The sequence below is a fragment of the Schistocerca cancellata genome, chromosome 3 (genome assembly GCF_023864275.1).
Source record: "Schistocerca cancellata isolate TAMUIC-IGC-003103 chromosome 3, iqSchCanc2.1, whole genome shotgun sequence".
NCBI lineage: Eukaryota > Metazoa > Arthropoda > Insecta > Orthoptera > Acrididae > Schistocerca > Schistocerca cancellata.
In genome coordinates, this window is record NC_064628.1 from 226,842,398 (window position 1) to 226,857,621 (window position 15,224).

General features: G+C 42.6%; 1 protein-coding gene across 1 annotated transcript in view; it reads left to right on the forward strand.

Annotated features, from left to right (window-relative positions):
- Positions 1 to 15,224, forward strand: part of LOC126176685 (dopamine receptor 1) — a 1,014,936-nt gene that overhangs the window by 996,089 nt on the left and 3,623 nt on the right. Inside the window, exon 5 of the mRNA XM_049923847.1 lies at positions 3,268 to 3,817. Within this exon, the coding sequence (XP_049779804.1) occupies positions 3,268 to 3,817 (550 nt within the window). The remainder of the gene's footprint in view (positions 1 to 3,267; positions 3,818 to 15,224) is intronic.

The window sequence follows — 15,224 nt, forward strand, 5'->3', positions numbered from 1 at the left end:
TTGGCCTTCCTACCCTATCAGCGTCACCCACATCTGTGCCGCCTTGCTCAAATTGTCGGCACCATTTTGCTACGGTTGGACGCGGCATTTCACTTGATCCCAACACCACCAGCCTTTCACAGTGAGTCTGTGTGCAGTTTAGACGTTTTGCCTCTTGTACTTCGAATGTGGCGGCCGTTAGCAGCTGCCGTGCCATTTCGCCCCACACAGTGACGCACCTGTTGTCCGTACCGCAGCAGAGCTGTACTCTCTTTATACAATGCCCCACTCTTTTTGCCAAATGCCTTTGTATGGGACGACGCGTGTAATTTAAATTTTGATGTCTTGCGTAAGGCGGTGGAACGACTGTCGATAAACTTCCGTAAGAGATGTAATTTTTCAGAGTGTCACGTCACGGTCGTTCCACGAGGCATTTTTGGGAACAATTAACACGTTCACTGGCTGTACTTGGATCGTACCCTTTTGGAATTCCAGCCGTAAACCTCCCTGTAATACGCAACGCTTTTCTTCTAGCGTCGTCTCTTCATGCACAATACATCACAATTATTTACGTTCAAAGTCATCTGACTGTCCATGCACCAAATAACAATCCTATACAACTCTTCACACATTTCGCTTGAGTAGTGTAGTATTTAGGTGGAGTGAGGTTCGGGCTGGAGCTGTGCAATCGTGGTGCTTAATTTATCAATTACTTTATTTACCATTAATTGCTTCAGTTAACAGAACAGAAACCACTTGCAATAAAATAAATAAACAGTGCCGGGGAAAAAATTAGTACACTTGGAAATATGACGTCGATTTTGATCCGATGACGGCATATTACACCTGGGGGATAGTAGTGTACTGATAATGGTTCCAGTGTCGCCCGCCAACAGATAGGGTAGTGGCGAGCGCCAGCTTTCTCTTCCCGTTAATAGGGAATGCTCACAGACAGAAGGCTCAGTGTGGTGCAAATGTGTGAAGCAAGCAGGCAACCATGCCACAGCGACCGCACTCGTAGCTCATGCAGCAAAGTGAGCGTGTTTGGAAACGGCAACATTGTGGTCTTAAGGGGACGCCAATCAGCGCTCGGTAAGTGCAGAATGTTGTTAGATCCGTTCTTGCGATAAGAAGGTGATGTGTTGTTCCAGCAGGATAATGCTTACCGACCCACTGACCGTGAAGCTCAGTACGCTCTGCAACATATGCAGCAACTTCCCTCGCCGACACGATCTCCAGACGTGTCACCCACCGAGCAACCGTGGGATATGATGGCAAGGGAAGTGACTCGTGATGCTCGTCAGCCGACAAATCTAACAGAACTACGTGACACAGGTCAAGCAAGCGTGGCATAACGACGTGTGCCAGGACAGTATTCTCCGTCTGTATGATCAACTGGATGACAGTGTCAGAGCCCGTATTGCCACACGTTCTAATACGAATGTATCAGCATGGTTCGATACCTGATACCTCAGAACCACTTGTGCTGTTGATCTGTAAATGTAATCCTTTCATGCAATCCGTATGTACTATTGCAACAACAAATTTTGAGGAAACTGGAAACCTCTAATAGGGTGTACTATTTCTTTCCAGCAGTGTGTGACGAAATCATTTATGCAGTGTCGAATTAAGCAAGCACGAAATATCCTTTTGACAACAAAATAACAAGATTAGACACATAAAAAATTGAATCTGGCAGAAGAATGCGCCACCAGACAACAACATACACTTTAAAACCTTTGATGCTCTGCCAGAATCAGAAAAAACTATCAGTGCCAAAGAATACTTTAATTATTTACGATCAGTAATACAGTCGTTAACTACTCCTTTCTCTATTACTACTACCGACACCCGAGAACTTTTCCATCGAATACAGACGACACTACCAAGCTACCAACGCTGAATATCTTCCTACACAGAACGTGGAAGACAGCTCATTAGATTCACGTAAAGCAATGATACAACAATATCCTAACGTACAGAAGGAAACTACAGGTCCAATCACAAGAATATAATACACAATCAACTCTTAATTTGTTTAATTTGCTAAATCACGTCCGCGGCATGTATTGACACAATTATGCGTGCTCTGTATCACAACATACACTGCCACCCGCCACACGTGCCATTAATGCTCTCAGTGTCGAGTAGCACTCAGGTATCGGTAGAACGAGCTTTTTGGAAGCTGTTTCCTTTCTACTGATTCTTCCAACGAATCTTAGTGGGGCATCTGCCTTCCCTACGATTTGTTTTATATGGCCTTTCCACTTTAATTTGTTCCGTATGCACAGTGTTCCGAAACACCGTAAGCTCGTATTTTGTTTAATAACATGTATGGCTGATATGCGCATTTCCATGCAGAATTTTTTATTATTGCCTTGCTGCACATGAGTGTGCTACAGTCTAGCGTCTGATTCCATCTCACAGGCCGACAAGTAGTAGTGTACGGATTGGGATTCATCTGTACAAATATACATTTAACCATCCAGTTTTCCATAAGGTTCTTCAGGCGAATTCTACGACTGATTTCCTTCTGTATCCGTCTCCAATCCGAACACTTGTTTCGTCTCTGACATCCACGACTCGACTTTGGCGGAACATCCAACTGTCACTTTCTTTCCTTCGTTCTTTCCACATGCCCCTTACAAATGTTCACGGTACAAGCACCACCTCTGCGATAACAGCTAACCAGACCCCCGTGTATTTGTAGAATCATTAACTTCCAGAAATTTAGCGGTCAATAGATATAAAAACGTTTTCAGATAAAATAAATCACCTTGTGATATTCTGCTTCTAGCAAGGAAATTTGACCTCCTATTGCAGCTTTTCAGAGAAAACGGATTTTTTTTTTCCTGCTTCAAAACCTTTCTCTTCTGTCTTTCCTTTTCCATTAAACAGCGTTACACATCCTTTCGAATGCAAGCCTACGAATAATTCACGTTTTCATTTACTTGACTACTTCCACCCTGCAAGACGAGCTTTGGCTTCCGGCAAGCACTGCACTTACGCACAATTGAAAGGCAACTGATGGTGATGTAACCATTGTCGAGTCGACCTAAGAGAATGTCATACAGCTGCAGTGGGCTGGGAGTTGCAGCTTCGTGTTCCTGCAGTTATATAGGCGCCAATTGTTTCCACGTGCAGGTTTTAGAGTTACGCAGCTGAAAGCTGGCAATAGCGCTTCTACCCGTCAGATAGTTTCACAGGCGGCTCGACAGTAGTGAGAGCTGTGTACCGTGTCAGCACGTTTCCAGTCTGGAGGCGGGCTGCAGCTGTCGGTGCCGGCAGGTACGGGCGGTGGGTGACGCGGCGCGTGGCGGTGGCGAGCATCGCGGCCATCTGGCTGCTGGCGGCGCTCATCTCCTTCCTGCCCATCTCGCTGGGCCTGCACCGGCCGCCGCAGCCGCTCACCTACCACGACGGCGCCACCGAGCACCCCACGTGCGCGCTCGACCTCACGCCCACGTACGCCGTCGTCAGCTCGTGCATCAGCTTCTACTTCCCGACGCTGGTGATGCTGGGCATCTACTGCCGCCTCTACCTGTACGCGCAGAAGCACGTCAAGAACATCCGCGCCGTGACGCGGCCGCTGCCCGCCGCCGCCGCCCCCAGCACCAACTTCGGCGCGACGGCCGACTCGGCCGACGCCGGCGCCGGCGGCAAGCAGCAGCCGCCCATCGCCGCCATGAGCTCGTCGCCGTACCACGTGTCCGACCACAAGGCGGCCATCACCGTCGGCGTCATCATGGGCGTCTTCCTCATCTGCTGGGTGCCCTTCTTCTGCGTCAACATCGTAGCCGCCTTCTGCAAGACCTGCATACCGGGATTCGTATTCAAGGTCAGCCCTTTACTTATTCATTCATTCTACGTCACATACTTCATGGCCTATACACAGGGGGCAGCCAAGAATGTGCTACCACCAAAATCACGACGTACGTCCACGCGTAATATCCGTACGAAAATTGTAGGCATTCAAAACAGCTTGAACTCTTCTCTGAATGGATAAATGCAGGCCCTGCTTGGTTTTCAAGAGAATCTTACATCTACATCCATACTCCGAAAGCCACCTGGCAGTGCGTGGTGGAGGGTACCTTGAGTTCCTCTATCGGTTCTCCCTTCTATTTCAGTCTCGTATTATTCGTGGAAAGAAGCCTCTCTGTGGGCTCTAATCTCTCTGATTTTATCCTCGTGGTCTCCTCGCGAGATATACGTAGGAGGGAGCAATATACTGCTTGACTCCTCGGTAATGGTATGTTCTCGAAACTTCAACAAAAGCCCGTACCGAGCTACTGAGCGTCTCTTCTGCAGAGTCTTCCACTGGAGTTTATCTATCATCTCCGTAACGCTTTCGCGATTACTAAATGATCCTGTAACGAAGCGCGCTGCTCTCCGTTGGATCTTCTCTATCTCTATCTCTATCTCTACCCTATCTGGTACGTATCCATCACTGCTGAGCAGTATTGAAGCAGTGGGCGAACAAGCGTACTGTATCCTACTTCCTTTGCTTTCGGATTGCATTTCCTTAGGATTCTTCGAATGAATTTCAGTCTAGCATCTGCTTTACCGACGATCAACTTTATATGATCATTCCATTTTAAATCACTCCTAATGCCTACTCCCAGATAATTTATGAAATTAACTGCTTCCAGTTGCTGACCTGCTGTATTGTGGCTAAATGATAAGGGATCTTTCTTTCTATGTATTCGCAGCACATTAGACTTGTCTACATTGAGATTCAATTGCCATTCCCTGCACCATGCGTCTATTCGCTGCAGATCCTCCTGCATTTCAGTACAATTTTCCATTGTTACAACCTCTCGATATACCACAGCATCATCCGCAAAAAGCCTCAGTGAGCTTCCGATGTCATCCACAAGGTCATTTATGTATATTGTGAATATAAACGGTCCTACGACACTTCCCTGCGGCACACCTGAAATCACTCTTATTTCAGAAGACTTCTCTCCATTGAGAAAGACATGCTGCGTTCTGTTACCTGGGAGCCCTTCAATTCAATCACACAATTGGTCTGGTAGTCCATATGCTCTTACTTTGTTCATTAAACGACTGTGGGAAACTGTATCGAACGCCTTGCGGAAGTCAAGAAACACGGCATGTACCTGGGAACCAGTGTCTATGGCCCTCTGAGTCTCGTGGACGAATAGCGCGAGCAGGGTTTCACACGATCGTCTTTTTCGAAACCCATGCTGATTCCTACAGAGTAGATTTCTAGTCTCCAGAAAAGTCATGACACTCGAACATAATACGTGTTCCAAAATTCTACAACTGATCGACGTTAGAGACTCCTCTTGCCAAACAGTGACAAGTTCACGTGACGACAACAGTGGTGGATAGCGACCGTGCAACCTTCTCTTCAAAGCACATCATTATGGGAGGTAACGTTGAGATCTGGTGACTGACATCACCAGGTGAGAAGCGATAGTTCATCCTCGTGCTCATAGAAACAGTCACGGAAAATGCGAGCTGTGTCAACAGGGGCTCTTTCACCTTGGAACACAGACGTGAGATTTGGGGAACAAACTTTTTATCGTGGAATGAAACTAATCAACCAACATAGACACATAATCCTTGGTGGTAAGGCGTCCTTGCACAGTAACCCTGTGGTTCATGGAATACAAAAATATGGCGGCCCAAGTCATCAGCGAACCCTGCCATTGGAACGTAAACTCTGCCAGAAGTTGGAACGGCGTGACTAAATGACATCAGCACAGAACACTGTTCTGACCACGACAGACACGTGCGACGTGTTCAGGACATTGTACAGGTACCGTTCCTAGTCAAATACAACAGCTCAATCAGCAGACTTGGTTAGTAATTGCATTTTTTATTCAAGCATGCATTTCTCGCTGTTTTTTCTGTATTTTTGTCCGACCCCTGTACGAGAGTGACAAAAGCAACTCCACAACTTTTTAATCTCTTGCAACACTATAAAATCTACAACGTCGTCTTTTTTCGGTATAGTCACACTGATTTTCCACGTACTTGCTGTACCTACGCGAAAGCATTGCAATACCGCCAGAGAGCAGCTAGCCACGTACTCGCATATACCGCTTCCTTCATCTCTACATCGAAGGTTAATCGATGGCCTCTTAAACGATGTTTAAGCATGCCATACAAATGGAAACCCAATAAGATGAGATTAAGACTGTCTGCAGGATGTGTACTGTGAAGAGTGTGAATGGTAAGAGTGGCGATTTGTGGACGGGCGGAAAAGAGGAAACCAACCTTTTGCCGTTAGACCTCCGCGTTTGTTTCTAAATGCATGCTTCATCTCGCTGCGAGGTACATCACTGTATCGATAAATGGTCGCTGATGACGCATTTTCCAGGTGATATTACAAAAATGAGCACTTCTGCGTCCCAAAATTCTATGGCCAACGCTCTTCCGACAGATAGCTGGCTCTTGAATTTCTTTATGGCTGGAGCTCCGGCCCGTTTCCACTCCATGCCCGGGATTTTTGCTTCGTGGTTCAAAACGATGAACCCATGTTTCATCTCCAGAACTGATCTGTTTCAGAAACATTTCACCTTCATTTGCAAGGCAGTCGAATACCTGCAGCAGTTCCCGTCTTTGCACATGTACTCTACTTCGAGTTCTTTTCATGTTCCTCTTGAACTTGTCAAAATCACGGCAATGGCTTGCTCATTCTGATTGGACGTTCAGCTCTTTCCTAGTCCTTCACATTTTTCGAGCAGCTTTTGAATTCTTCAGTCCACTTGTAAAGTGCAGTCTACACCTACATCTACATATATACTCCGCTAGCCACCAAGCGGTGTGTGGCGGAGGGCACAATTCGCGCCAAAGTCATATTTCTCCCCCCCCCTCCCCCCTCTGTTCCACTCGCTGATCGCGCGAGGGAAAAACGTCTGAATGCCTCAGTATGAGCTCTTATTTCCCTTAAATTTGAATGGTGATCATGACGCGATTTGAAAGTTGGTGGTAACAATATATGCTCTACATCCTCGGTAAAGATCGGATTTCGGAATTTAGTGAGCAGCCCCTTCTGTTTAGTGTGCCGTCTATTTGCAAGTGTATCCCACTTCAAACTTTCTATGAGATTTGTAACGCTTTCTCGATGGATAAATGTACCAGTCACGAATCTTGCCGCTCTTCTTTGGACTTTCTCAATCTCTTGACTCAGATCCAACTGGTAAGGGTCCCACACAGACGAACAATACTCCAAGACTGGACGAACTATCGTATTGTAAGCAATTTCCTTTGTTGAAGGACTGCATCGCTTCAGGATTCTACCAATAAACTGCAATCTAGAGTTCGCCTTACCGGTTACTTGTGTAATCTGATCATTGCATTTGAGATCATTTCGAATAGTCACACCCAGATACTTGACGGACGTTACCGCTTCCAAAGACTGGGCATTTATTTTGTACTCGTACATTAATGGGGATTTTCGCCTTTTTATACGCAGTAGGTTACACTTACGAATATTGAGAGATAACCGGCAGTCATTACACCACCCATTTATTTTCTGCAAATTCTCATTTATTTGTTCACAACTTTCGTGTGATACTACTTTCCTGTAGACTACAGCATCATCGGCAAACAATCTAATGCCGCTGTCAGTACCATCAACCAGATCGTTTATGTAAATCATAAAAAGCAGCGGACCTATTACGCTTCCCTGGGGCACAGCTCAAGTTACGCTTGTTTCTGTTGAAGTCACCCCGTTCAGGACGACATACTGTTCCCTGTCTGTCTGTTAGATAACTTTCTATCCAACCGCTTATATCATCGGATAGACCATAAGCGCGCACTTTTTGTAGCAAGCGACAGTGAGGAGCTGATTCGAACGCCTTTCTAAAGTCGAGAAATATGGAATCAACCTGGGAGCCGGTATCTAGAGACTATTGTATATCATGCACATAGAGGGCCAGCTGTATCTCGCACGACCTCTGTTTCCTAAAACCGTGCTGGTTTCTGCAGATGAGCTTCTCAGAGTGTAGAAAGGTCATTATGTCTGAACACAAAATATGTTCCATGATTCTACAACAAATCGACGTCAGTGAAATTGGTCGGTAATAATGTGTATCCGATTTTCTACCCTTTTTATAGATAGCTATGATCTGGGCCTTCTTCCAGTCCCTTGGAACTTTCCGCCGTTCCAAAGATCTCTGATAGATGACGGATAAGAATGGTGCTATGGTTATAGCATAGTCAACATAAAATCTTACGGGGATACCGTCTGGGCCAGATGCCTTCCTGGCGTCTAGTACGACATTGGGCCCATATTGCACTGAGAGTCTTCTATGGATTCAGAAAACGGATTGCGAGTCACTGTGTTGAATTAGTGGAAACGGAGAGTGGCGCAGCCATATTTACTTCTAAAGAGCACAAACAAGATGTCACATCTGTGAAAATTGTTGTGGTCGAAGAGCAGGGTGCTATCTAGTGGCTGGTGAGAGCACTAAGCCACACCACGAGAAACCATCAATAAGCAATGCAACCCCGTACCGGCCAACCGCACGGAGCTGTGACTCCTGCAATGTTGGTCGCGCGGACACTCTCATTTGAGTGGATTCAAACGGACTTCTCCTTCTCCATGACAACGCTAGGTCTCACACACTTACGCAGACCTGAAAGGAGCTGAGAAAGCTGCATTGGACTGTTCTTCCTCATCCACTCTACAGCCGGAATCTCGCACCTTCTGACTTGCACCTGTTTGGTCCAATGAAGGATGCACTGCGCGGGTAGTGGAAGATGATGTGGAGGTTATTGATGCATCTAGACATTAGCTCTGACGCCGAACGGTAGAGTGGTATCATGCGAGCATACAGGTCCTCCCAGTAAGGTTGTGTAACGCCGTCGCACAGAACGGAGATTGAAAAACAGGATTTTCCAGTCGAAAGAGTGGGGAATAATATTGTGTATTTGAATCGCGAATAAAACCAACCTGCTTCCAGAACTAAAATGAGTTGCGTTACTTACTGAAAGCCCCTCGCAGCGATCTATAGAACTGGCCTGGCAAGGCGCGGCTCGCGAGTCATCCCCCCCCCCACCCCACCCCCGCCCTAGCGGGTGCTTTTCTCTTCAGATCGTCTCATGCGGTGACGTCGAGGCCCCGACACCGCTGCGACGGATGACTTTCAGTCGTCATGGATGGTAAGCGCTATAATACCAACTCCTAAACGCAAATGCCCAAAGACATACACTCCTAAAACGTTGATCTTTATTCCGTTATTTGTCTCAAACTCTTGTGTTTACAATCATGAGACATTTAAATATTTAGGTTCGATTTATTTTTGATCTTGATAAGATCTGCAATTCGACGGCAAATAGCGTTGTAGTGAACCTGAGTTGATGTTCCACCGATTCATTCGTCACTCAGTTACATTCAGCAGATTTAATACACTGCAGTGAAGAAAATGTACTTTCACAAATGTATATTGACCCGAAAAAAAAAGATTATTTTAAGAGCGAAATCTGTTCTTTTTGGGTACTGATATTGTGGCATAATTTAAAAATTTCGGCTCTTTTTCTGTTGTGGATAGCATGAATGCATCATTTTGTAACCTACAAACTTATTCTTGAAGAGGACTAATTTCCATTGAGCTATAAAACAAACTGACATCGAGCTCTATAAAACAAAAAATAACCATGGGACTCATTGGAGACTTCACCAGTAATAGAATAAATACCGAATATTTTACTTTCGTGTAGTCTTGTTTCAGTTCACAGCAACTCGAAAAATAAGACAAATTTCCCTTGTTTAGTTTTAATTTAAAAAACATATGTTTACACCGGAATCCATTAGTATCCGTAAACATATCGCAAATAATGTGTTCCTTTCCTTGCAAACATAAATTCAAATTATGTAAATAATTTGTAAAAACTGTTAAAAATGCCGGTTCTGATTAGAAACATGCATCATCAGTTAATCTTCAAATTCCGTACCACTATACGATTTTGCTTCTCTATTCAAAAACTTGAAAAGTTATATTCTAAGTGCAAAACAAACACCTTAAATATTTTCCTGCACTCCGTTAACGCAGTTTGGAATGAAGAAGTATGTCTCCGTATACCATATTAACTTCTTGCAAAATTTTCGCTGAGATAGAGAGATCTATTTCCTCATCGGATTACGTTCGTAATTTTCGGTACGTCTTTCATTGAGGACAGCAGTCTCATATTTCCCGCAGGGTGCTTCCTGATGAATAATGCAATGAAAAGTTAAACTATTTCATCTTTTCTTAATTGACCAAAGAAACCATTTTCGTTCCCAAGCACAGCTTGTGCACCATCGATAAAAATTTGAGCATTTTTTTAAAACCACCAACTTTGTCAACACACTTCTTAATTGCATTACAATATCCAAACCTGTTATTCTGAGCATCGGAACTAAAAAGAGTAACTCTTCGTGTACAAAAAACCCGCCCTTTACTAAGCGAACAGAATTAGTAGTTGACTAAGATCTGTTCGATCAGTACTCTCATCCACACACAAAGAAACGGTACCAACAGTTTGCAATTAAATTGTTGTTTATTTTCTGTGTTACGAACCATATCACGAATTAACGATGTTAACTGACAAAGCACCTGTTTTAAAATGTGCCGTGGCATCATTGAAACCAAATTCCTTCTCCATTTCTATTTAACACTATAAACCGACGCTGATGCATTTCTGATCTTTAGTTAATTTTAAGTGTACGACGTACGATTCTGTGAAACTCTTTCCTTTAAATTGGATTGTTCAGGCAACGACCCTCTTTTTCTAACTTATCGACAACAAAAGGGCATTGTTCATCATGAGAGTAACGCCTGTGTATTGCTTCACGGAGCGAACAGAAATGTCAAGCTAGATTATTACATTTGTTTTGAGTTAAACATTCTTGACATATTAAGTATTGAGATTTTTCATCTGAATTATGTATAAAAAATACTTAATCTCCCATTCCTCATGAAAACTGCCCTTTTCAGTATTCTTTCTTTCCGACATTCTTGAGAACCGTTATTGAAAAATAGCCACAGAAATAACCAGAATAGAAACTAGAATGACAGCCATAGCAATAAACAAAATGACAACTTGAGCGGTAGTGCAGAAATAAGAAGAGTAAATTTGAACAAAACGCCTAGAGCGAGCGGATAACGACACACCGATGCCTCTTTAGAAGTTGGTGACACGCTGCCCCACTTCACTGCTGATACACAAACGAACAAAGGGCTGTGGCACCACCCGAGTAGAGTTCAACGGGCAAGCGTTCACTGGAGGGTAATATCATGCGAGCCACGCTTTTCCAGACCTGCTATAAACGATTAGAATGAAGATGAGGACACTTATTGATTTACCGTCGTTTTTCAAACAATAGATTAATAGAAAGAAGAAGACGGAATGAAATTTTCACTCTCCAGCGGAGGGTGCACCGATAAGAAACTTCCTGGCACATTAAAACTGTGTGTCGCACAGGAACACGGACATGGATTTTCCTGTCTCGGGAAAGTTCTCTACCAACCGAGCTACCCAAACACGACTTACGACCGACCTTCTCAGGTTTACTTCCACTAGTACCTGACCGTCTAACTTCACCACACACACTAAAACTTTTATTTAGAAAACACACAGGCCTCATGATGCTGATACCCTCTTCCAGTTATATGAGTATTTTTTTTTAGACAGGGTCTTATCATCAGGATGCTGGTCGGACAGTCACGGCTAGTAGAACGACCAGAATCAATTTAATTTCGAATCAACAAACAACGGTCCGAAGTGGCTGCACGGAGTGGGGGTTTTGTGCTCTTAGCTCCTGACTAACGTTTACGGCGGTTGTGCCCGCATCCACCAACCAAGGCTGTAGAAACACACCCGAAGTCCAACTCCAGAACCGGTCCGCCGCCGCACAGGAAGGATAAAGTTGTAAATCTCCAGTAGGCGAGGCTCGGACCGTAAACTAACCAACAAGAGTGAAACCGCCACAGCTCTAAGGCACAATTCGCTATGCGACGTGATGTTTCATCAAAACCGCCAGACCACTGTCCAACACGTCAGAGCTGCCCACGTGCTAAAATGCCTTGTAGTGCCGCCCTAGGCGTCGCCACTCGGGAGGCCAAGAAAGATGTAGCTAGGTCAACAGTTACCGCAACCACAAGAATCGATATAACCTCGCGCACGGCTCATTTATATTGAATAAACAAAGGTGAAATGCTATAAAAATATATACTTACCATAAAAAGCTTACGAAGAACGTCAAATGCCATAAACCAAAAAAGTATCTGTAATAGGAAACTGCCCAAAACTTGTCGCTTGACTAAGATATTAAGCACTTTTGACCTTGCTATGCTCTGTGTATATGTGAGGTCCTGTCTCATACTAAAGAAACAGTTTGTCATTACCACGACAGTATGTAAATCTGACAGCAGATACGAACGGAAACACCGTTAAGCAATGCTACACATAAATCAATCACGTCATACGTTTGCAAAATCACAAAGAATTAGACGATATAAAAAGAAGAATGCAAGTGTTAACAAGGATGCTCTGTCTTAATCTCTTAATTTTTTTAATTTTTAGATCTATGTAGCACCAAATCGATTATCAAGAGGACTTAAAATGGAGAAAAGATTTCCTCCTACTTTTCTTTCTGGCATCTTGTAGCTCGAGTTAGAGGAAAAGCCTACAAAGTATCAAGGGCATCAGCAAGATTGGAACCGACAGCAGAGGGAGGTTCGCCTCACGAAAGTTATCGTGTTTCCACTTAGCAACCCACGATGCGTGCACACCACTCTCATTACCATACTGAGTTAGTTAGTTGGTTGATTAGTTAATTGGACAGTCAGCTCCACAGATCATTTGAACGATTCTTCCATCGAAATGATATGCACCAATTCAATTTATAAAATATGTATACATTATTAATATTAAAATTAATCAATACATCATTTTTTGGTCCTACTCGTGCAATAACTCTCAAGAATTAGTTCCTTTTTTGGAGGCTATCAGTTTATAAATAGAAATTCACCTATAGAATAGCATGAGTTGTCCAGGTTAGATTTAAAAAATGCTTTGCTACATGATAGATATTTTTTGTTAATGGAAATTGATCAAAAATTTTTGTTGCTGCATAATGAACTTCTTCCTCAGTCATTGACAGCTCTAATAATATGTAATAGAGGTCATTATTTTCCTCTAATGTTGTAGGTATGGATATCACTATAATTCTCAAATTGTGGTGTACTACTTGTGACAAATTTCATTAGCAAACATATGTATTGTGAAGGTGCAGTTAAAATGGCTAACTGTTTGAAGAGGTAGCTACACGATGACCTCAAGTGGACACCACATATTATACATACTGCTCGCTTTGCCAAATCAATACATTCTTTCTGTGCAATATGTTATCCCAAAAAAATTACTCCATGCGATATTATTCAGTGAAAATATGCAGAATACGTCAGGAGGTGCATTCGTTTGTTTCAAAAACTAGCAATTACATGAAAAGCAAAAGTAGGTGAACTTTATTACTTTAGTAGCTCAGTACTGCTCTTACTCCACTCCTTCATCAATATGTATACCCAAAACTTGGAGCATTCTGCCATATTTACTGACTTCTGTTTGTGAGCTACACCATTATTTCTTATGATTCTATTTGTTATACGAAACTGAATATAGTGTGTTTCCTAAAAATGTAAGGAGAGTCCATTTGTAGAAAACCCCTTAATAATTCTTTCAGAAACATCATTAACAATGTCATATTTTGCTTTCTCTCTAATGGGATTCATTAAAACACAAGTATCGTCTGAAAAAGAGTATCAGTTCTGCTTGTTAAATTTTATGTGGGAGGTCACACATGGAATGAACAGGAGTGGACCCAAAATTAAAACCTGTGGGACTCCCTTTGTGATATCTCCAGTCACTAAAATTTTATATCTTTCTAGTGCTGTTTTAATTTATCAGCACAACTATTTGCATGCTATTTGTTAAGTATGATTCAGCCCAGTTGTGTGTGAAGATATCAATGCCATTAAGTTTGAGTTTTTCTAGGAAGGAAATACCTTCTACAGAATCAAATCCGTTGTAAAGATCACAAACAATACCAACTGGTGATATTTTATTATTTAATGCTTGTAATATTTGGTGGTTGAATGTATAAATAATAATTTCAGTGAACCAACCCTTCTGGAATCCAAACTGTGACTTTTTCTACTTAAATGAGAGACTATTATTGAGTACATTGTCTTTCTTGGAACCTTTCTTGTAAAGAGTTTAACAATAATATGGCATATTTTAATATCTCGAAAAATTCCCTGTGACAGTAGTGCATTATGTGTCCCACTAAGGACATTACTTCTTACGTTAGAACAACATTTCAGAATTCTGAAATTCCATGAATACCATACGAGCAATTATTTTTTAGAATTGTCATAATTTTGTTAATTTCAGTGAAGAATACTGGTGCTACTTCTGGTTGCTTAAAATGTTGTGAAATGACATTTTTAACACATTTCCTTATTTCTTCAGTTGAACCACTACTATTATTTTTGCTACTAGGGTAAGGATGGATAAAGTGGCTAGTTCGTTTCATTCCCTTGGAGACTGCTGCAGCCTGGTGGCGAACGTTTAAAACTGTTCAAAGAGAATTCTTTGGTTTTGGTTTTGTGTTTTGTCTATGTCTGATGTAAGACAAGCGATAAATTTCTTTGATGTATGAAAAATATATATTGTGACAGTTAATTGCTGTTATGCTGGTAAAACGTTGTATTTTAGCCTTTCGAAACCACATGTTTATGAATTGTTGAGATTATGTAATGTAGAATTCACCCAATATTTAGCGCAGTGGCGTACAGTCCAGCGTGGTGGCCAGTCACATAACAGAGAAAAGTGGCCAAGTGCCCAAACATATAAATTATAGTTTATTTAATTTGTTTCAAGACAACTGAATTGATAATAAAACGAGAGTGTTTCGTAAAATAACCGTACTGAGGCATTAGTGTGTCAACATCTTGGTGAAAAACGATGTTCTCCTATTGCAAGTGTATGTTAAGAAGCCATAAAATTGTTATACTTTAGAAACTCACTACACGAATAATGAGATTCCCAAGCTGTGCAACAGGCATTGAATACTGGAAGAAAATATGTTGTTTTTTACAGTATCCAAACTACTCAGTACCTCAAGAAACACACTTAAAAGAGTTGTTACAGCACCCAAACTATTTAGTGTCTCAAGAAATACATTTGAAGCAGAACTCTAATGAAGACAGAAGAATTTAGGGGACTTC